The sequence below is a fragment of the Petaurus breviceps genome, unplaced genomic scaffold (assembly GCF_028583685.1).
Source record: "Petaurus breviceps papuanus isolate PSGF00001 unplaced genomic scaffold, PetGlider_PUasm1.0 90823, whole genome shotgun sequence".
In the NCBI taxonomy this organism is placed as follows: domain Eukaryota; kingdom Metazoa; phylum Chordata; class Mammalia; order Diprotodontia; family Petauridae; genus Petaurus; species Petaurus breviceps.
In genome coordinates this window covers 9,786,969-9,810,582 of record NW_027187352.1, presented here as the reverse complement: position 1 = coordinate 9,810,582, position 23,614 = coordinate 9,786,969, and the positions used below count along the sequence as shown (strand labels likewise).

Genomic DNA, 23,614 nt, shown 5'->3' with positions numbered 1-23,614 from the left:
ATATATATATATATATATATATATATATATATATATATATATATATATATATATATATATATATATATATATATATATATATATATCTATATATAATCAGAAAGAGCTCTGGCCTGGGAGACAGGAGTCCTGGCACCTAATTCTGACTCTCCCTCTTCATGACTTGGGACAAGTCTCTTTATTTATGTGCCCGGTCTCTATGGTTCCTTCTACTCTAAATATGAATCAGTGTGTGATGTGCTCTTTGAGTTACAAGAATATATATATTCCCAATTCCCAGTCCAGTGCTCATCTTCCTAAATCTATACTGCCTCAGGATCAGCCATCCATCTATAGCCTTTCTCCTCCTCCTTCCCAAGCTCACTGGGGCAGAGTTTGGATTGTCTCAAGACTAGCCCTGGAAACCATCTCCAGCTGTTCACGTAGTCTTTGGTTGTCCAGAAGACTTCCCTGGACCATAAAGTCACAGTGACCATGACCTGAAGTCAGAAGAACAGAGTTGGGTTTCTACTCTGCTTCTGACAGGTAGTGTGGCTTCAGGCAGCTAAGTTCCTCTCACTAGGCTTCATTGCACTTTTCTGTGCAGCGATAGAGTTAGATGACCTAATAACAAATGAAAACAAGTCACGTTTCTGTAATCCTCTGAAGCTATAAAGCAGCTTCCTAAGGTGGTTGTGTGTTTCTCAAAACAAGTCTGTAAGGCAGGTAGTATAGGTATTTTATGCCTATTTTAGAAGTAAGGTAACAGTCTTGGGCAGCTAGATGGTGCAGTGAAAGGGCACCAGACCTGGAATCAGGAAGACCCAAGTTCCATTGTGGCCCCAGACACTTTCTAGCTGTGTGACCCTGGGAAAGGCACTTAACTCTGTTTGCCTCAGTTTCCTCACTTGTAAAAGGAACTGCAGAAGGAAATGGCAAACCACCCAGGTATCTTTGCCAAGAAAACCCAAATAGGAGCAGCAAGGTGGCACAGTGAATAGAGCACCAGCCCTGGAGTCAGGAGGACCTGAGTTCAAATCTAACTCAGACACTTGACACACTAGCTGTATGACTTTGGGCAAGTCACTTAACCCCAATTCCCCCTCCAAAAAAAGAAAAGAAAACCCCGAATGGAGTCACAGAGGTTTCAGACTGAATAGCAACAACAGGCTCAGCGTTTTTAAGTAACTTGCCTATAATCATATAGCTAGGAGATGTCCTGAGATCTGAGCCCAGAACTCATAACTCCCAAATCCATCAGGCTCTTCAGTCTATGTCACTAAAACCTCTTCTAAACACTAACATTCTACAGTTACATGATGACATAGCACCAGTCAGCAAGCTTTTGTTAAGAACCTTGTGTGTGCCAAGCATCGTAGTTTACAAATAAAGGCCAAAAAAGAAAAATGTCCCTGTCCTCAAGGAGGTCACAGTCTAATGGGGAAGACCACATGTGAATAACTGTGTGCCGACAGGACGCAGAGAGGGTGTACCAAAAGTCTTAGTGCCGTTTCAAGTTTTAATTGCACAAAGACTTCTGGCATCCCCTGTATACCATAGAAATGGAAAGCAATCACAGAAGGAAGGGGCTAGAAGGAGGGGAATTGGGAAAGGCCTGCAGAACAGGGGCAGGATCAAAAGGGAATGGTCTCTGAGAAGAAAGCCCTTGGAGAAGTTCAATCTGGTCCCAGGATACAAAGAAAAGGTGACTTCCTTTGGGGCCATCTCAGAACAAACAGAATTCTGTGATCCAATACGTATAAGCTAAATGCAGCCTGCATTTGAGTCACTATTGGGGTTAGACATAGGCATTCTGATGCCTATGTCTGATGGCTGTGGTCCAAAGCCTCTGGGCTTTGTTGTGTTGCCCCACGCATTTGTGTTTGAGATCAGGGAGGGAAAAACAGGGGTAAAGCCTTTGATTTCTTCTGCCCCAGAACCCAGGAGAGCCTTGTTTTCACTTTTCTATTTGAATCTCATATTACAGAATCTCTGAGTTGGGAGGGACCTCTAAGGCAACCCAATCAAATCCAAACCTACACAGGAATCCCTATGTATTCCAAACAAGTAGTCATCTAGCCTTTGCTGGAAGATTTCTCATGATGGAGATTCACTACCTCCCAAGTCAGCCCATTCCACTTTGAGAAAGCTCTAATTTTAGAAAAGTTTTTTTTTCCCCTAAATACAATTCTACTCTTTGATCCTGGTTCTGCCTTCTGGATCCAGAGAGAAAAAGCCTAAACCATCTTCCTCATGAAAGCCCTTAAGATATCGAAAGACATATTTCATGCCTCCCCCACCCACTGTCATCTCAAAAACACCGTGTCCTTCAGCTGAACCTTCTCTGGCCAAATCTGTGTCCTTGAGCAATACCCTTTCATTAGTCTCTTGGTCCTGTCTAAACCGTGAGGGACAGTATGGATTTGGAGAACAAAGATTTGAGTTCCAACCCTGGCTCTGCCATATATGAGTTGTATGACCTCAGGCAAATCACTTAATCCTTTAGGGCCTCAGTTTCCTCATCTGTTAAGTAAAGGGATTGGACTCAAGGTTGTGTCCACTTTTAATATGACCCTGACATTTCAAATCCTTTTCACTCTTACTTGCTAGGCCATTACACATCTCCTGGTCCTGTACTTGTGCTGTTAATTTTTTTTTAACCCACATGTGGGACTCTTACATTTATCCCTATTAAATTTTATCTTATTACACTCAGCCCATCATTTTAGACTGTCAGATTTTTTGGATCCTCACTCTGTCATCTGACATATTAGTTATCCCTTCCAGCTTTGTCTTACCTATAAATTTGATAAGTAAATTGGATCTGTGCTTTCATTCAAGTAATTGATAAAAATGTTATAAATGGCACAGGGCAAAGGATAGCTCCCTGGGGCATTCCACTAGAAACTTCATTTTTGGCCCAGTCATTAAACCATTTCCAAAATCTCCAAACTGTACTGTCATCCAGCCCACGTCTCTCTCCATCTTGTCTATCAGAAAAGCAGAAAAAAAGAATTTGTCTATGGTTTTGCTGCAATCCAGGACCACTATATCTTCCTTGCTCTATGAGGAGCTAACATTTTATCTGGTATTATCTCAAAGAATTTCATAGCAGCTACGTATATTTTCTGGTTGTAGCAGGAAGGGGAACTAATTAGAAGGAAAGAAATGGAAATAGACCCTTAGTTGACATTTGGGCATAAAGAGAGAGACCCCAGTATTTCTGTTCAGTGTTTTGTGCCTGGCCGTCACATACATAGTATGACTGGAGTCTTTTTGCTTGTCTAAGTGTCATTTTTCCCCATCATTTGGACTGCATGGTTTCTAAGATCTCATTGAGCACTAACATTCTGTGTTCTAAGGGCCCTCCTAGCTTTTGTATTCTATACTCTAAGACACCTCCCAATTTTAGCGTCTTCTATCCCAAGTTCCCATCCATCTCTAACATTTTATGGTCCAAAGACCCTTCCAGCTTTAACATTCTGTGTCCAGATAGCCTACGTTCCAAGTGCCCATCCAATGCTAACATCCTGTGCTCTGACATGTTGTGATTCGTTGAAGGTAAATGTTGCCTTTTCTAGCTTCCTCTTGTAAAATACATACAGAACCGAGGGTCAGGTCTGCCTCAGCTTGATCATCTATGAAATGAGAGGCTTAGACTAGATGAACTCCTTTGCAGTTTTTAACATGCTCTACTTGTCAAACTATCTCTCTTAAAATGCCACACCAAATCATTCCTACAGCACCTGGTCCCAGGTTCCCTCCTCTGACTCACATGGGAAAATATGAAAGCTGCCCTTGGTGACAGCACCCTCAGAGATTAAAGACATTTGCCTTAGGCTTTAGAAATGAGGTTGCTGATCAAATGGGTATTTCAGGTGTTAGCAGAACCAATGTGAGTAGAGGACCAACATCATATTTCTCACCCTGTAGTTTTCTCCATAGAGAATTCACTAACCCTGTCAATATCCCTGACTTCAGCTATTTGGAGAGCCCATCTAGAGTGAAGAAAGCCTACCTTCTTACTTAGCCATCACAAAGGGACCAACCCTTGTCCCATGTTTGTGGTATTCTTGGAGCCTGCCATTTGACCAGAATGTCCCTTTTGGAGGCAGAATTGTGGTGGCCTCAAAGCTGGAAAGAGAATTCAAAGGTCATCTTGCCTAATTTTCTCTAGAGCCACTCTTGCTCTAACTTCTAACGATATAGAGCTCTGACTTTCTTAAGAGCCAGTCCACTCTACTTTCAGACGATTTAAAAAAGTTTTCCTTATAATAAACTGAAATCTGCTTATCTATAACTTCTACCAACTATTCCTACTTCAGCCCTCCGAGGCCAAGTAAAGTAAGTCTCGTAGCTTTCCTTCATGACAGACCTTCAAGAGGCAAGTATACTCTTCTCTAAACAAACCATCCAGTCCCTTCCCCACCTTGGAAGCCCTCTTGGATGTCAGTGCCTTCCAAAAGTGGTACCCAAAACTGAGCACCCTACTTCAGGTGTGCCCTAAGAGATAAGACCAGCCCAAGCACGGTGCTTCTGGAAGGATAAGACCTCACAAACTATTGTGCTAACTCACTGTTAACTCATATCAAGCTCATAATCCACTAGTCAGAAAGTAAGACAGGGGCAGAAACACAGCCACCCATTTTCAAATATACATTCATAACAAACTGATGGGTCAGCTTAGTTCATTGAGACCAGGGAAAGGAAAGCCCATTGTATGTCATAGAGTTACTGACCGTCAGAGCTGGAAGGATCATTAAATGAGATCATAAAAGCACAGAATTTGAGAATTGGGATGAATCTCAGCAACCACTGAATCCAACCCTGACATGAAAGGAAACCCCACTGAAACCTACCAGCCACTGTCCATCCTCTGCTTGACGACCTCTGACCTCTTATTCTCCAGGGCAGCTGATTTTGCTTCTTGCTTGACTCTAGACAATTTTTCATGACATCATACCAAAATTTTCCTCTTTTACTAGAACGTCTAATTAACCCCATTTCATCTTAAGAAATAGGAAATTGGGACCCAGAGAAGCCAAACAACTGACCTAAGATAACCCAGTGGGTAGCATCAAAGCCAGATAAGTCTGGTATGTGTTGCCCTTCCCAGAACCAAAGGCTGGACCTCACTAAGTCACATATTCTCTGGTATCCAAACTCTCCCTTATCTGTCTTTCCCTTGTATTGGTGATTTGAAAACCCCCCAGTGTGAATGACACTCCTTAGGGACTTCCAGAGTAAACAGTCAACTGAAAACACATGGGGCTGATCAGTGTAGACAGGTGCTTCCCCACCTTGACCTTGAGGGTTTATTTCCCCTAAGGTGTCTGTCACTCACTTATGACGGGTGATAGGCAGATACATACAATAATGGCCCACCTGCCTCCTGTCATCAGGAAGGCTTTTGTTGGCAGACCTGGGATACCTGGAAGGTCCCTGTATGTGATGTAGCCAACAATACATGTCAGTTGGAGAGAAGAAATCTGCCTGGACTTTGGTAGGATAAGTCATGGGACTGTTCTGGAATTTAGAGAAAAAAAAACTCTTCTGCCAACTGGGGCATTAATAACTTATGATAACTCCTCAATTCTGCAGCTCCCTAACTCACTCTAATGCCCTCCTCATAACACTATGATGAAGGTAGTAGAAAGATGATGATTACCATTTTACAGATAAGAAAACTGAGACCTAGGGACAAGAAAGTTATTTGTGATGTGCCTGGGATGATGGAGCTAGTAGAAATAACAATAATAACCAGAATTTATATAGCACTTTAAGCTGTCACAGTGTTTCATATGTATTATCTCATTTGATCCTCATAATAACTGAATAAGGTAGATGTCATTAGTTATCTCCATTTTACAGATGAGAAAACCAAGGCTTAGATTGGTTAAGTGAGTCTAAGGGTCACCCAGCCAGTAAATGTCTGAGTCCATATTCGAACTTGGATCACCTCCTCCCACACCACCTGGCTTCTGAGTACACATCTAGGGTTCATATCACATTAGCATATCTCATTGTTTTAATGCTATTGGAATACTTTAAGAAGTTCTGGATAGCCAGCCTGCGGGATTATGAATAAGCTTGATCTCTCACCCCAGCCCGATCCCCAGTAACACCTGTCCCCCAGAACAGTGTGTCAAACATGCTCCCAAAAGCCCCCAAGTGCACCCTGAACCAGATTAGAACATAATGGAGAAATACTGAACAAAACAAAGAAAGCTACCATTGAGCATGGATAATGTTCATAAGTGGTTTCTTAAGTAAATATGTGGACTGTAGGGATCCTTGTGGACCCTGTAGTGGTCCCCATTTCTATTTGAATTTGACACCACTGCCCTAGACCACAGCTCTGGGACTAGAAACGATGAATGGCATATTAGAACCTTGAGAAGCCAACTTGATATTGAAGTTAGGAGGAACGATGTTAGAGAGGTCCAGCACAAGGCAGCCTACATGGACATTCCCATCACTAGTCAATGAGTGGTAAGCTTGGCCAGTGACACTGGATAAGGAACAGCCACCTTATGGGAGTTAGCCTTCCACCAGACAGTCCTGCTTCAGTGGGAATCCCCCAAATCAAGAATCTTGGCAGTAGGCCTGCTCATAGTTCAGACCTGTTGCTCAGTGTAGGGGTCAGTGGCCTTGGGTTCAAATCTCACATCTGCTACTTTCCATGTCTCTGACTTGGGGGAAGTCACTTCAGTTTTCTGGGACCTCATTCTCATCTGTAAAATAAGGGAGTTGTACATGACGACTGCTGGGTCCCTTCCCAAGTCTCTGATCCTGAGAACACCCAATTTTGGCAGACAGTGGTATCATGCTGGAAAGAAAACTGACTTTAGAGGAAGAGGACTTTGGTTTGATTCTAGGCTCTGCAGTCTTAGCTGCGTGACCTCAGCCAAATGGCTTCCCATTTCTGGACCTGAGTTTTCTCTTTAATAAACTGAGACGGTTCGATGAGCTGGGCTCTAAAGATCCTTCCAGTTCTAAATCTTATAATCCTATGAGCTTTATGAATTTACAGGAACCCAAACTGACTTCATTCAGGCTGTCAGATTAATATTGTCAAATCCTAGACTTGGAATATGATATTGTAAATCATTGTGAAGAGATATATTTTATATTGTATATGTCATATACAATATACATCATTCCTTCAGGTGTAATAACAGAGACCTGACACCTGCCATCTCAAAAGACAGTGACTTAAATAAATATATCTGAAGGATGCAGAACACTCATTACCTTGTCTTTTTGACTCCTTTCTCCCATTCTTGTCTATTTCCTCTCCACTCTCCATTTCTGATCTCAGGTCTCCAAACCTGTTGCGGAAAGCAGAATTCTCATTTTGGTTGACTGTTTTGACCTCTGTGCCACAATGATAAATTCTTCACACATCTCCCCTCTATCACTGACTGTGGCTGTAGAGTTCTTGGGCTTGTGACAAAAATAGAGTCTTTACTAACACCAGGAAATGGTCCAGGACAGACAGAAAGGTGTCACAGAGAAGCACTAGCCTGGCATCAGGAGACTTGGGTGTGAGTTGTGACTCAAACACCAGTTGTATGAGCCTAGACCAGTAACATCTCTGGGGCCACCTCTTACTCTTCTTGTAAAATAGGGGAGCTGGACCCTCCAATTTCTTAAGTTTCCTTCCAGCTATGACATTCTTTGGTTCTGGGATATAGTCAACCAATGATAAATGGGAAGAGTCCTAAACAAGGATCTTAGAGAGCCATGCTTCCCCAAGAGTGAAGGTCTCCCAAGGATCTGCTTAAATTTGTTAAAATTCTTAAAATTTCTTTGTTAAAATTATTTCTTTTGTAATAATAGTAATAATAGGTAACATTATTATCTCATTTATCTCATAACAACCCATTTTACAAATGAGGAAACTGAGTCAAACAGTGGCTAAGTGACTTGCTGCTAGTTATATTATCAACAGTGATAGGAATGATGATAATCAAATGAGATAATATATGTAAAGCTAACTTTAAAATTCTATATGAATGTTATCTATCACTGTTGCTACTGTTAAATCATGATGTAGCTCATTTTAAAGGACTAGACTCATTGATTCATTTAATAAACATTTATTTAGCGCTTAGGATAAACAGAGCACTGCGCTAGGTGCTACAGGAGTTAGAAAAGTCAATAATGCAGTCTTTGTCTTCAGAGAGTTTAGAGTTTGATAGAAGGGCTAAGTCTTACTAAAAAATACCCACAAAAATATCTGACACAAATTAGCCTATGATAAGCGCATAAGAAAAGTAAAGTACTATGAGATCAGATAGTCTATAGACATAGAAAAAAATCAATCTTGGCAGAGGGAATCTGGGAAATGCTCATGGAGAAGGTAGCATTTGACAGAGCCTTGAAGGCTGGGTAAGAAGTCAGCAGGCAGAGAGTGGGGGGGGGGGGGGCGGGGGTAAAAGTGTTCTAAACATAGGGAACAGCATGATTGAAATTCATCCCTAAGGTCCCTTTTATTTCTGGCATCATAAAATCCTCCAACTCACTGGACATCCCAGCACAAGACATGCTTGCTTGTATCTTCCAGACGTTAGTGGTGATGGTTGTGTGTTCATCTTGTTCTGTTGGGAGAGAAGAAAAATTCAACTAAAATTCTTCTCTCTTTGCTTTTCAGCCATAGCCCTGCTCATAAGTACTATCTGACCACAGACCCCATCACTGGGGCCATCTTCCTGTCTGACACCAACAGTCGGCGGGTCTTCAAGGTCAAGTCAACCACAATCGTGAAGGATGTCGTCAAGAATTCTGAGGTGGTGGCAGGGACAGGAGATCAGTGCCTTCCCTTTGACGACACGCGCTGTGGAGATGGAGGGAAGGCAACGGAAGCCACGCTCACCAATCCCAGGGGTAAAGCCAAACTTGTGGTCATTCTTTCCACAGACAAATCCTGGGAGTAAGCCACAAGTTGCGGTATTTAATATTTAGCTATAATTTTCCTGCCACCTCATGGGAAGCAATATATGGGAATGGAATGAGAAGCAAAACAACCACCGCAAAAACAGCCATTGGCTTCAACATTGGTTAGCAATCCCAGGAATATTCAATGCAGTTCAGACCAACAACCATTCAACTAGTGCCTGTTGTTACACAAGGCCCCATGCTCAGTGCTGGGTATACAGTCTTTGTCCCCAAGGAAATTATTATCCAATAGGAGAATAAAATGTACACACAAATAGTGTGATATGAAGTAATCTCTGATGATGCAAAAGATTTAAGAGAGGGAGACCCAGTTAGGAAGCTGTTACATAAGTCAATAATTAATAAATATTAACTAAGCACCTACACTGTGTTTAATGCACATGCCAGGACTGTGCCAACTCAGGGACACAGACATTAAAAAGAAAGACAGTCCCTGACCTCAAGAAACATGCAGTCTGGGGCAGCCAGGTGGCACAGTGAGTAAGAGTGCCAGCCCTGGAGTTGGGAGACCCGGGATTGGTTTCAGCCTCAGCTACTTAACACCCACACAAAATAACTGTCTGTGTAACCTTGAGCAAGTTACTTAACTCCAATTGCTTGAAAAGAAAAGTACAGTCTAATAGAGAAAGCAACACACAAAAGAAAGATGAAAAGTGAAGGTGGGGAGGGGTGGTAGCCTAGGTGAGAGGCCCCTGTATAAGTGGATGACTCCACCCTGCAAATCAGGGGGTACTGATAAGGTTTGTAAGAGTGTGTGAAGAGAGGTTCCGAAAGGTCATCCTCTGGGAAGAAGCTGGTGTAGAGGGTAGATTTTTATCCCTATTATCCATATTGCCATTTAACACTGCTGTGAGCATGGATGCCTTTCTAGCACACATGAAAGAGCAAGCTTGATCCATTGGGGTTAGATTTCCTCAGAGATAACTGGAGGAAAAACACTAATCCCTCCTTTTTACTTATATACATATGACTTCTTCCCCTGGTCTTCATTTTAAAAAATTATTAATGGTTTAATTTTCAATGGCTTTAGTACATTCCTTCCCTATCTTAACACATTTCTGCCCTCTTAAAACTTTAGACAGTGATCATAATAATAAAAGCTAAGTATTTATGTAGGGCTATGAGGTTTTCAAAGCATTTTGTGTTATGTTATCTCATTTGATGCCAGTGAGATAAGTGCTATGATTACATCCATGTTCTAGAGGAGGAAACTGAAATGACTTAGCCAGGGTCACACAGAGCACTTGATCCTCTGACTCTTTCCAGCATTATCCCTCGACTCTCCATCAGGTATAAAACCTGTGAGAGAACACAGCTATTTTTCCTCTTTGTGATTCCTTATTTCTAAATGCAGAGCCTGCTGTAAGGGTGTTTGGGTCAGGATTCAAAATTTCTGACTCCCAAGTGTAGCCCTCTATCCATTACATGACCTAGCGGGAAGGACTCTAAGCAAAATTGACTATTCCTTGTCCACCTGAGTGACACAACAGATATATCCCTGGGCCTGGAATCAGGAAGACCTGAATTCAAATCTAGCTTCACTTACTAGCTATGAGACCCTGGGCAAGTCACTTAATCCTGAGTGCCTCAATTTCCTTATCTGTAGAACAAGTTAGAAAAGAAAATGGCAAATCACTCCAGTGTCTTTGCCAAGAAAACCCTAAATGGGGTCACAGAGAGTCAATAACTGAACCACAACAGTGTCCACCAAAAGGACTCAGCCACTTATAAAATCATTGTACCAGAAAACACCCTAAGATACTGGGAAACAGAGAAGTGCAACAAAAATAATAGGTGGTGTGTTTTATGGTTTACAGAGCATCCTCACAGTATGAACATTATAAATATCATATCCATTTTAGGATAATAAAACAGATAGGGAAACTGAGGCTCAGCAGGCAGTCACTCACCCACTGAAACATGACGAGGATTTAAGCTCTATCCTCCTGACCTAGAATTGAAAGAGCACTAGACTTGACACTCCTTCCCAGTTCCAGGTCTGCCTGTGCCTTGCTAGCTGTGTGACCTTGAACAAGTCTTTTCAGCTTGATGGGGCCAAACCAGAGGATAGCTAAGGTTTCTTCCAGCTCTAATGATATGAGTTTACCACAGTTTAGCCACAAAGAACAAGTTTCTTTCCCTTCCCAAGTCTCTGAGAAATATACAGTTATCCCTTCTACATCACAGGGGTTAGGGACGCCTCTCCATCCCCACCATGTTGATATTATACAATGCTATACATATATTTTATGCAGAACTTTTTCTGTGTTGTTTGCTGACTTTCACATGTCTCCAGCTTCCACAAAACTCCTCAAAAATTCCCATTTAATTCCTTATCCAACCCACGAAGTATATCAAAACCATAATGGGGAAAGTTGAGATGTAGAAGGGATAACTGTAGCCTCTTTAGGAGAGTAGCTGTGCCCCTCCCTAACCCATCCCCTACCGTGTTATTCATGCTTTGTATCAGAGAATTTGCATGTGTCTCTGGCTCAGGAACAAAAGCCACTTGGAGCCTCTCCTCCCTGAGAAGGCCAGGATAGCCGCAGACATCTTTCTGTGGTGGCAGGTGTACGTCCTCGAGGTGTGTCCCATATCAGAGAATTTTATAGCAGGTAGGGATTTTAGAACACAGAATTCTGGATCAGAGAACACAATTGTTACCACATGCTTCAATACCTGAAGGACTACAGATTTCATTGATTTGGGTCTTTCCTCCTGCCTAAAAGAGAGAAATAACTTGCTGATTTCCCCTTTAGAATTGTGGTTCATCTCATTACCCATCCTGTCTTTGAACCTTTTGAAATCTGCTCTAAGGGTGGTTGGCAGACTGTGCCTTTTTTTTTTCCTCTGTTACAAACTAGGAAGTGGAAGAATCGTTTTCCTATCAAGGCTCCCATCATTTCCACCTCAGCAATCAGTCCCTTGTATTCTTTATACACTGAGTAGATACCGTTGGTGCCCAGGGTGTTGATTAACTCTCTACATTCTTTCTTTCTGGCCATATATTTCTTTGATGTAAAGGATGTTACCAATGAAAAATCAAAGCTTTTTGATGTCTTTCCTAAAATATGATGCCTTAACATCAGCAAGCATTTATTAAGCTCCTACTTGTGCTAGAGCTTAGCATGTGTTAAGCTGTGGAGACACAAAGGCAATAATAAAAATAATATTAAATTGAAATACAATTCTGTGCTCATTGAGAACATTGTAAAATCCCTAGTACAAAGCATCAGGTTGTCCTGGGCATGGTCTAAGGGCCTTCACAGGTCATCTTGTCCAACCCCTCCCCTGAGCATTAATCCTTTCTCCAACCTCCCCACCCAGTGATCATTCAGAGTTCCAGGGAAATGCAACCTTAGAAAAGATCTCACATGCCTGCTCCACAGAATCTGAGGGCAGTTATAATTCTTAGAAAGTAGCTGTTTTATATTGACCTGAAATCTTGCATCTCTGCACCTTTCCCACATGGATCCTAGGTCTGCTCCCAGGGACCAAAAAACAAAACAAAACAAAAAAAACCCTCAAATTTATTCTTTCGCATTGCAATACTTGAAGACAGTCATCTATTATGTCTTCCCTAAACTGCCTCTACTCCAAGCTCAATCCACCCCCACTCCTTTACCCATCCTCACATGACAACTTTGAATCCCATTCACTGCCCTGCCCTAGTATTTATAAGGTAACTATACCCCAGAATCATAAATCAGAGCTGGAAGGAACCTCAGAGGCCCTTTAACGTCCAACCATCTTAGTTTACAAATGAGGAGACTGAGGTGCAGAGGGGTTAGTTAAGTTATCCATTGTCCAAGGTCATATAGATAGTAAGAGACAAGGGCAATATGAACTCGGGGTCCTCTGACCCTTTGCAGTGTTATCTATTCCCTGCCTCTCCATCAGGTTGAAATCCCACGAGAGAAGGCAGTCATCTGTCTTCTGGGTGATTCCTTATTCCTAAATGCTTGAGTCTTGCTCTACAAAATATGATAAGAATTTAAACCCCAGCTTTGTTAGAAGACAATTTAGTTTTCTTCTAAGACCATGTCTGAGAACACACACACACACACACACACACACACACACACACACACACACACACGTGTTGTGGCTGGTGAGTTGCCCCAAAGCCTGTAATTAACCCAGATCTAAGTGACAGCCCAGCCACCACTGGCAGACAGTTTACAGAGGGAGGGGAAGGGAAGTCCATCTATTTAACACAACAAAAGAGAAGGAATTAATCAGGGGACTGATCATTTCTATTAGCTTGTGCAGCCAGAGCCATAAACAAAACCACCATTGTTAACTGAGTCCTCATCAGTTCTGGCAGATGGGGGGGAGGGGGGGGGGAGAACAAGAGACAGGAACTTATCCAGGCAGACAAGGAAACCCCTGTCTTGGTGCTTGCAGAGCATAATTAATTTCTGTCCAAGGCAGGCAAGAGAAGAGGTATTCCCCTTCTATGAACTTACCTTGTCCTCTCTTCTACATAACAATCCTTCAAATATTCATTATTCTTATATTTATTGTTAGAACTTAGAATCACAGCATCATGGAATCTGAGTTGGGAGACCTCTCAGACAACATCTAGTTCAATCCCCTACCCCAGGTATGATTCCCCTCTATTTCATTCCTGACAAACATTCATCCAACATTTAGAAATAGAATGCTAATGGAAAAGCTCCTAATGGGTATCTCGTAATATTAACAGGAATAAAGGGCATTCACCCTAATGTGTAGGAATCATTATCACCATTTTATTGATGACAAAACTGGGACTCAGAGAGGCTGTGACTTCTGTGCCTAGTCCCCCAAGTAGTCAAAGTCAGAGGGTGGATTCAAATTCAATCCACTTTCGGCTAGTCTACATTGTGGTAAATAGTACGGTATTGCCCAAGGAACTATGATCTTGGCCGTGTTCAAGGCAGTTCTCCTCTGTGGGGCTTAGTGTCCCCACTGGAAAAATGAGGGGTTTGGACTCAGTGACTTGTAGGTACTTCCCAGCTGTGTTGTGACATTTTTTCTTAAGGCCTCTTCCAACTTTGACGTTGTTTGCTACCTGTATGCATCAGCCTCAGACACATAGAAGGAGCCAACTTTCATCACCCCACTCTAACCTCCATTGTGTTCAAGCATTGTTCCATAGTCATTGGATATCAGAGCAAGAAGAGAAAATATAAGGGGTCAGGAGCCCTTAAAAGAAAATCACAGAAGGGGTAGGGGCATCCAGTGGGACAATTGGGCAACCAGGAACAAGGTTCCTCTTCCCAGAATCTCAGAGCCAGAATGTCCTCAGAGGGCGTCTAGTCTAATCCCTACCTGAACAAGAACCCTCCCTCCCATATACCCAACAGATGGCTGTCAAACCTTGGTTCAGACACTTGCAACAAAGAGGCATCTGCCACCTCCCAGGACAATCTGTTTCTACTTTGGGAGAGCTCTAATTGGTTTTTCTAATATTAAGCTAAAATCTGACCCTATTTCTGCCTTTTGCTCCTGGGTCTGCCCTCTGGGAAAAAAAAAAGAGTAAGTAGACATTCTCTTCCACATAACAACCCTTCAGATACTCATTATATTATTTACTGTCATAACTTAGAATCACAGCATCATGGAATCTGAGTTAGGAGACCTCTCAGACAATATCTAGTTCAATTCCCTACCCCAGGCATGATTCCCCTCTATATCACTCTTGACAAACACTCATCCAACTTCTTCTGGAGGACCTCCAGGGATAGGGAGCTCACTACCACATCATCACTGCCCCCTCCCCAACCCACCTAACTCCCCAAAGGGGGAGTTTTCATTTTGGGGACAGCTTCAAGCATTAGAAAGTTGTTGGGGGGAGGGTTCCCCTTACAACTATATCATTTTTTCTCTTTGTCTTCTCAGCCCCAAATTCAGTACTAGGAGCACAACTGGAATGTCATAAATATTTGATGAATCATTATTTAATTAGGTTGAGCCCAGGTCTGCCTCTCTGTGACTTGTCCCACCAAGCCTGGATCTGCCTTCCTGATCCAAACAGAATAAGTCCACTTCCCTTTTTCCTCATAAGGTGAAAAAAAACCACACACCTAGATTATGATGGTGACCCGTCACATGCATCATCTCATTTGATGCTCAGACTGCTGCCACTCTCTCTGCACTCAGGAAATAGGGACCTGAAGAGGCCTTTGTTATGGCCCTTCAGAGCTACAAAGCACCCTTCTCCAGGCCATCTTCTGTGTCGATTCTTCCCGACAACCCTCTGATATTGGCAGTGCCAGGAATATCGGCCCCCTTTTACATGTAAGGAAACAGGCTCATAGAATGTCTGTGCTTGGGAGACACATGCCAAGGGCGTTGGCAGCAACAGAGTGATTTGGAGATGAAATTTTTCAATCTCCTTTCCCTCAAGGGATCCAGAAGGTGCCTGTGGCCCAAGCTATGCCTCACTGATTTCAGCTGGCCTTGTACTTTGTATCACATTGGCAGATGTGGATGAGATACTGAATGGCACCTGGTGTCAAAAAGACCTAGGTTTAAATCCTGCCTCAGATACTTGCTGGTTATGTGACCCAAGGAAAGTCACCCGTCTTCTCTATGCCTCAGTGTTTTCATCTGTAAAATAGGGATAATAATAGCATCTGTCTCATTCTTCCCCAACAGGGTTGCTCAAGTGAGATAATATATGTAAAGAGCTTTGTAAACTTTAAGGTACTATATAAATTCTAGTAGTTGTTTTTGTTGTTGTTAATTATTATCTTTCTTTCCCCAGGCATTACAGTGGACAAGTTCGGGCTGATCTACTTTGTGGATGGTACCATGATCAGGCGCATTGACCAGAATGGGATTATCTCCACTCTCCTGGGATCCAACGACCTGACGTCTGCTCGGCCTCTCAGCTGTGACTCTGTCATGGACATATCTCAGGTGAAACAGGGCCCTGAGTAAAATCCCAAGGCAGGAAGCTTGTTTTGTAGGTCTTAGAGACCTAGGCCTCCCACAAAGGATCTGGCCAGAGGCCTATATCCTTACGGCCTGGTCATTTGCCACAGCCTAGCTCAGCCCTGAATCGGATTAACATTAAGGAAATGGTGGTTTGCGAACATACACTTTTGTCTGAATTAACAACAGGAAGAGGAGAGGTCTTGGATTACATCAGATTGCAAATTGATTACAGCCCCGATCAAGCCAAGCTTCTTACCCCTCATAACCACACCAGCCCACACAATAGCACTCATGTGCACTCTCTCTCCCCCTCCTTCCCTCGCTCCCTTTCCCTCCCTCTCCTTCCCTCTCCCTCTCCTTCTCCCTCTCTCCCTCTCTCTCCCTCCTTCTCTCTCTCCCTCCTTCTCTCTCTCTCTCTCTCTCTGTCTCTCTCTCTCTCTCTGTCTCTCTCTCTGTCTCTCTCTCTCTCTTTCTCTTCCTGTCTCCCTGTCTCCCTCTCCCTCCCCCTCCCTCTCTCCCTCCCTCTTCCCCTCTCCCCCTCTTTCCCTCTCCCCCCCCTCCTTCAGTTATTGTTTTTATTTTTAAAGTGTATCAGACCTCTTCCTGTGACCCAATGCCTGGGTCCCACCTTCCTGCAAAACAGGAGTTGATTTAAGGTCTAATAATAATAGTAATAGTTCATATTTGCACTGGTTTGCATGTCTTATTTGACCCTCATAACCACCCTTTATGACGTGAGATAGTGCATATATTCAGTCCTATGCCTGCCTCACTCTCTCTCCCTCTATTCTCATGTTGGATTCCTACCTGGCTTTTAAAGCAGGTATCAAATGTCACTTTCTATGGAATTATGATAATAGGATAGGGACTGGACCGAGATTTCATTCAGATAGGGAGCTTCCAAGTGAGGAAAATCCCTCGAGTATTTTCTTTGCAACTTAGCATCTTAAGAGAGTTGCTTTGTTAAGTGTTTTGCACCAGGGTCACCCAGCCAGTATGCATCAGAGGTAGCCTTGAGCTCAGTTCTTCCTAAATTTGAGGCTTGTTCCCTAGCTGACATTTATGTGATCTTTTTTGTTTTATAATGTACTTTACTTAATTATCTACTTTCAGTACAGAAAAACCCTTTGAGTTAGGTAGTATAGTACAAGCATTAAAGTGTATAGAATCTTAGAGACAAAGGAACCTTAGAGATTGCCTAGACCAATCCCCCATTCTACAGAGAAGTAAATTGAGACTTAGGGGAAACAATTGGACCAAAGTCAGAGACCAAGTTAATAGAACTAGAATCCAAGTTTTCTAAACCACAGAATGGATTTAGGACTGGGAGGGACCTTAAAGTTAACTGAATCTAACTGCCTCATTTTACAGATGAGTCAGTAGTCTGAGACAGGTTAAGTAATTTGCCTAAGGTCTCATGGCCATCAAATAACTATCCTACCTACTCTTATTATTGTTCCCAATTAGAAGATGAGGAATCATAGGCCCAGTGAGGTCAAGTGACCTGGCCACAGCCACACAATGGGTTAGGATGAGGCCTCAAGTGACCCGACCTTTGGTTCAGTTCTCTCTTACCTGTTCATGGTCTCTTTAATAGCCTTTCTAGAAGGCATAATGAGATAACCATTAATATCTCCTTTCTTTGCTGGCTGTCTTTCCTAGTCATATTGTTTGGTGAAATGATATCTGTAGATGTGTAGGTGTGCACTGATTTGCAATCAGAGGCAGTGTGGTGGTGAAGAAGGGGCTTTGGAGTCAAGAAACAGAATCGGAATCATGGGATCTCTGCTGCAGTCTCTGCTCCCTCGGGGGTCATAGAATCCCATCAAGTTCCAGCAGTCTCACTTTCTAGTTACAGGGACTTGTGGAATCATTTCCCTGCCCTGGGTCCAAATATACTCTTTTCTAAAATGAGGCCTTGGGCGAGATGATCTCTGACAGCCTTTCCATTTCTAACACCCTCAGTTCTTTGTTCTAGCCTGGGTTTTGAAGACCCCTTTTCAACCCTTCCATTCGAAGCTCTCATGGTCTTTCGCAGCTCCAGTATTCCCTAAATCTGCACATAAACACTCACAAACATACACACACTTTTCCTGCATGTGGGAACCGTCTTTTCATCATTGGTGACAGCCATAATGGCCTCTGCAGTCAGGTCCCCAGGGTACCACGAGAGCAGAGGGCATAAAATATTAAGCTGCCAACGATGACAAGAAATGAGTTTTAAGAAAATGAAAATTCCCTTGTCACTTCAGAGTAAACTGTGGTCTTGATGCTTACCCGGGGCAGCCGTGAAGCCGTACTCTAGAGAGGATTAGGGGGCATGAAGGCAGTTGGGACAGAAAGTCACAGGCTCTAACACTCTCCACTGGAAGAGGAAACACTCCAGAGGCCAGAGAAAGATGAGAATAGAGAAGCTATGTCTAAAATAGACAAACGAGGGAAATGAATCATTGCCACCATCAACAGACCACAACTTGATTCAACATTCACTCTTTCAGCAACCCTTATCAATACCTACTATATACAGATCCCTGTATTCAAAGCTGGAAAAGATACAAATGATAAAAAAGAAATTTAGATAAGACGCAATCCCCACCTTGTAAAATGTATGGAAGCATAAGATATTTAGGTAAATTATTACAATATAACTAGGATATGATAAGTGACAGGTGTCTTACACAGTTAGAGTGCTAGGAGGGTTCAGAGGAGAGAGATAATAGCTAAGGCTTGTATAGCACTTTGAGGTTTGCAGAGCATGTATATTATCCCCATTTGATTTTCGCAGATGAGGAAACTGAAGTAGACAGCAGTTATGTGACTTGCCCAGGGACCCTCAGCTAGTGCTGGAGGCTGGATTTGAACTCAAGGAGATGAGTCCTCCTGACTCCAGGCCTGGCACCACCTAGTGGACAGGCCTTCCTGACTCCCAATCCATAGATGCATTGCCAACTAGGGGGGTGATGAGAGGCCGCAGAGGAGTGCGGCTCCTGAATAAACCCTGCAAAGAAGTTTGTTTTGAACGTCTCTTATACATGAGCATGTCTCATCTAAAGTTTTGTCTTCCCCAGTCCAGAGCAGCACAAAGTTTTTATGAGCAGAGGTCCCTGATGAATGTTGGTTCTTGGGGATCTGGGCCTTAAAGGATGCGTGAAGTCTTAATCCTTTGCTCAGCAATAGCAGGCTATGGAGGAGAGTGGATGGAACCCTGGATTTGGACTTGGGAGATCCAGGTTCAAATCTCTGTCCTGATACTCTACTACTCCCTTCCTAATTTGGAAGAGGGGAGCATTTTTTATCTGTCCAGTTGACTGGCCTCTGTTTGGAAAGTCCTTTGCTGAGCCTTGGTGAGAAAGAGAGATTGATAAGATGATACCCCTACCCTCAAGAACCCAGTAATTGAGTTGGTGAGATAATATGAAAAAATATGAAATATGAAAAAAAACAACCAAAGACTTAAATGACATTTCAAGATGTCAGAATCCAAGATATCATAAGGCTATATAAAAGATTAGCAAGTGGATCGATACCACAGATGCTAACTGCCATAAAAGTTCAGAAATGAGAAAGGCCATTTCAGGCCGGCGTAAGGAGGAGAGACTTCAAAAAAGAAAAAAGGCTATCAGTCAGTCAGTCAATAAGCATTTATTAACTGCCTTCTCTGTGCCAGGCACTGGGCGGAATGCTAAATGGGTCCCAGCTTCATCCAAAATCTCTTAACAAGCTTTGCATGTAGGTTTTGGAATGTAGTGTATCATTTTTGTCCTTGTTATTAAAATAAATCTTCCTTGTCTCCCAGAAGACAGAATTGGGAGAAGTGGGAGTTGAAAGTTATAGAGAGATAGCATTTATCTCAATTTAAAAAAAAAAAAACTTCCCAAAAGAATTATCCAAAAGTGGAATGGTCTGCCATGATGGGTTCCCATCACTAGAGAAGTTCAGACAAAGATTGTACATTCACTTGTGGGGTATCACTTAGCCAGAATGTATCAGCATTGGGACTAAATCCATCTACTACACCAAGCTCTCTACATTGCTTACTTAGTATTTCCTGCCTCGTGATACTTCAAATGGTGCCTTCTTCCCCAAGCCTTCCCTGATCGGTGATTGGTAGGTACCTTGTCCCACGGTTATCACATAGTGCTTTTATGCCTTTCTGATACATTTCCCATGTAATAATGTACGCCACGTCTAACGTCATATATTTTATTAGCCTTAATAAACTGAAGGTTCCTTCATGTTTGGGACTATGTCTTATCTAAACTTATCCCATAGGACCTACCCCAAGGCTCTGTACACAGTAGGAGCTTAATAAGTATTTGCTGAAAGAATGGCTGATGATGGTCATGGGGGTCAAATAAGTAATGAGAAATAGCAGTTCAGGTTATGTCTGTGCCTCTGTTTCCAGGTTCGCCTAGAGTGGCCCACTGACTTGGCAATCAACCCAATGGATAATTCCCTCTACGTTCTTGACAACAACGTGGTCCTGCAGATCTCTGAGAACCATCAGGTCCGCATAGTCGCTGGGAGACCCATGCACTGCCAGGTCCCTGGTATTGACCACTTCTTACTGAGCAAGGTGGCAGTCCACGCAACTCTGGAGTCTGCCACGGCCCTGGCCGTCTCTCACACTGGGGTCCTATACATTGCTGAGACTGATGAAAAGAAAATCAACCGAATCAGGCAGGTCACCACTAATGGGGAGATTTCCCTGGTTGCTGGTGCTCCCAGTGGCTGTGACTGCAAGAATGATGCCAACTGTGACTGTTTCTCTGGGGATGATGGGTATGCCAAGGATGCTAAGTTGAATTCCCCCTCTTCCCTTGCTGTGTGTGCTGATGGGGAGCTCTATGTAGCTGACCTGGGAAATATCAGGATCCGCTTTATCCGGAAAAACAAACCATTCCTGAACACCCAGAATTTGTATGAGCTGTCCTCCCCCATTGACCAGGAGCTCTACTTGTTCGACACCAGTGGTAAACATCTGTATACCCAAAGCCTCCCCACCGGAGATTACCTGTACAACTTCACTTATACAGGTGATGGGGACATCACGCTCATCACAGATAACAATGGCAACATAGTGAATGTACGGAGGGACTCCACTGGGATGCCTCTCTGGCTGGTGGTTCCAGATGGCCAGGTGTACTGGGTGACAATGGGCACTAATAGTGCCCTCAAAAGTGTGACAACCCAAGGTCATGAGTTGGCCCAAATGACTTACCATGGCAACTCTGGTCTCCTTGCAACCAAAAGCAATGAAAACGGATGGACGACATTTTACGAGTGAGTACCAACACAACCCCATTTGAGTTTCATTAAACACAGTGTTTTCTAAATGGCGGGATTCAATTTGGGGATAATTTAGGTTGTATTAATTTTGGCCAAAACTGTGGGTTAATATATTCTGTGCTTATGTTCCAAATGGCTTTTTCCTAGGAGCTTCTCATACAACATGACATGGCATGGTGTTGAGTCACCTCTCTCCTCACATTACTCAAATGCCCAATACCTGAATTAGAAGAGCCTTAAATATCATTAAGCCAGTGCTTACCTGAAGCATGAATTCCCTCTCCAGGATTCCTATCTAGTAGCCATCCAGCCCCTACTTTAAGACCTCTAATGATGGGCAGTTGACTTCTTCTGAGGCATCCTGTTCCATCCCATCCCTCTTGTTGGGCAGTTCTGATTGTTAAGGAGTTCTTTCACAACCCAATGGGAGGCCAGCACATCAAACAACAATGCTACCAAGCAAGTGATCCCACCTGGTATTCTAGATAAGACAAGGGAGGAAGAAATGGTACAGAAGCCATGATTTCCAGCTCACCAGATGACATGGAATTCTGATTTTCTAAAATGTATTAACCACAGACCTCACATTTAACAAAACTTTACAATTAACAAAACTTCACATTGCCCAAGGTCACACAGGTCAGTCAAGTCATCAGTGAATGAGTCTTTATTAAGCACCTATTGTGGGTCCAGCAATATTCTAAATGTTGGGGATGCAAAAAATGAATAATCTGCTAACCTCTCAAGGGGCCTATATTCCAACAGAGAAGACAAGAAGTACAAATCAAAGTAGATAGAGAAAAAATATACAGAGAATAAATGTGACATATCAGCTAATTATAGTATATTAGGTAGCTTGGGAGGAAGCAGTTGAGGGCATTCAGAAAGGCTCCATTTAGCAGGTGGTCCTTGAGCTGCATCTTAAATGGAGTTGGTGGGAGTGCATTCCAGGCCTGGGGGAGAGCCAGGACCAAGGCCCAGAAACAGATGATTGAATGTCCAGGGGGAGGAGCAGAGAGACCAGTCAATGAAGACAAGTCCACAGGCACTTATTAATTACTTCCTATGTGCCAGGCATTATGCTGATTAGATGATAATCTGACTACATCACAGAGTGTATGAGGAGTGATATTTAATGTGACTGGATAAATAGATTCAAGGATATGTTGTGAAGGTTTACATTTTCTCCTAAAGACAGTAAGAAACAAGTGGAGTTGATTGATTAGGATCAGATCTTTGATCAAGAAAAATCACTTGGCAGTAGAATGGTGGTTGACCTGGGATGGTGAGGAACTTGAGACTGGGGGACCAGTTACAGGACCAATAATCTAGGGGAGAGACAGTGAGGGCCTGAACTAAGGAGGTAGTTGTTTGAGTACAGAGGTCAGACATGAGAGATGCTTTGGAAGTATAAATGGCAAGGGTTGACAATTGACCATATATGTGAGGTGAGAGAGAGTGAAGATTTGAGGATAATACTAAGGTTACAAAAATGGGAGACTAGAAGGATAGAAATAAGGACGTTTAGGGATATCTAGATGGTGCAGTGGATAGAGCCCCAGAATCAGGACGACCTGAGTTCAAATCTGTCCTCAGACACTTACTGTGTAACCCTAAGCAAGTCACTTCATCCTGATTGCCTCCAAAAAGAAGAAAAGAAAGAAAGGACATTTGGAAGAGGGGGAGGGCTTAGGGGAAAAGATAATGAGTTCCATATTGGTTGAGTTGGAGATGTTTTGAGAACATCCAGTTCCACGGCTAATAAGGCCATCACTAAGCTCTTACAGGATCACTGGATTTAGAGCTAGGAGAGACTTTGCCAATCATCTGGTCCAGTCCCATCATTTTACAGAAGAGGAAACTGAGGCCAAGAGCAGTGGCATGATTTGGCCAAGACCAAGCAGTAAAAAAAAATAGAGCTGGGATTCAGTCCAGCTCCAACTCTAATGCTCTTTCCAGTTTCATGCTATTGAAATCAGAACTGAAATTCCAGAACCTTAGTTCAGTGGTGCTGCCTTTCTAGCTTCCCTGACGAATAACAGTAAAAGAAATAATAGCCTCAATTTCTGCAGCACTTTAAGGGTTGCAAAGCTGATATACATGACTTATATAAGTGTTTTATCCTTCTAACAGCAATCCTATGAGTTAAGCATTAATATGATCGATTGATTGATTGATTGTTCCCATTTTACAGATGAGGAAAGTGAGGCCAAGAGAGTTTTAGTAAAGTATCTATTTTAATGGACATGGTGGAAATTCAAAATATAATAAGGGAAGATAATGATTTATAGACCAAAGAACAAATGGCATAAGGGTAAAAGAGAAAACTAGCTAGTTAATGTTGGAGCCACAGGTGATGTCTCAAGCTTAATTTTGCAGATTCTAGCAAGAACAAAAGGAAGAAAGGAAGGAAGGAAAGGAGAGAGGAAGGAAGGAAGGGAGGAGAGGAGAGGAGAGG

General features: G+C 42.8%; 1 protein-coding gene across 2 annotated transcripts in view; it reads left to right on the top strand.

Moving 5' to 3' along the window:
- Positions 1-23,614, top strand: part of TENM4 (teneurin transmembrane protein 4) — a 1,707,472-nt gene that overhangs the window by 1,631,788 nt on the left and 52,070 nt on the right. For both annotated transcript variants that reach the window (XM_069070949.1, XM_069070950.1), the window contains 3 exons: positions 8,636-8,868; positions 15,695-15,849; positions 20,273-21,150. In XM_069070949.1, the coding sequence (XP_068927050.1) occupies positions 8,636-8,868; positions 15,695-15,849; positions 20,273-21,150 (1,266 nt within the window). The remainder of the gene's footprint in view (positions 1-8,635; positions 8,869-15,694; positions 15,850-20,272; positions 21,151-23,614) is intronic.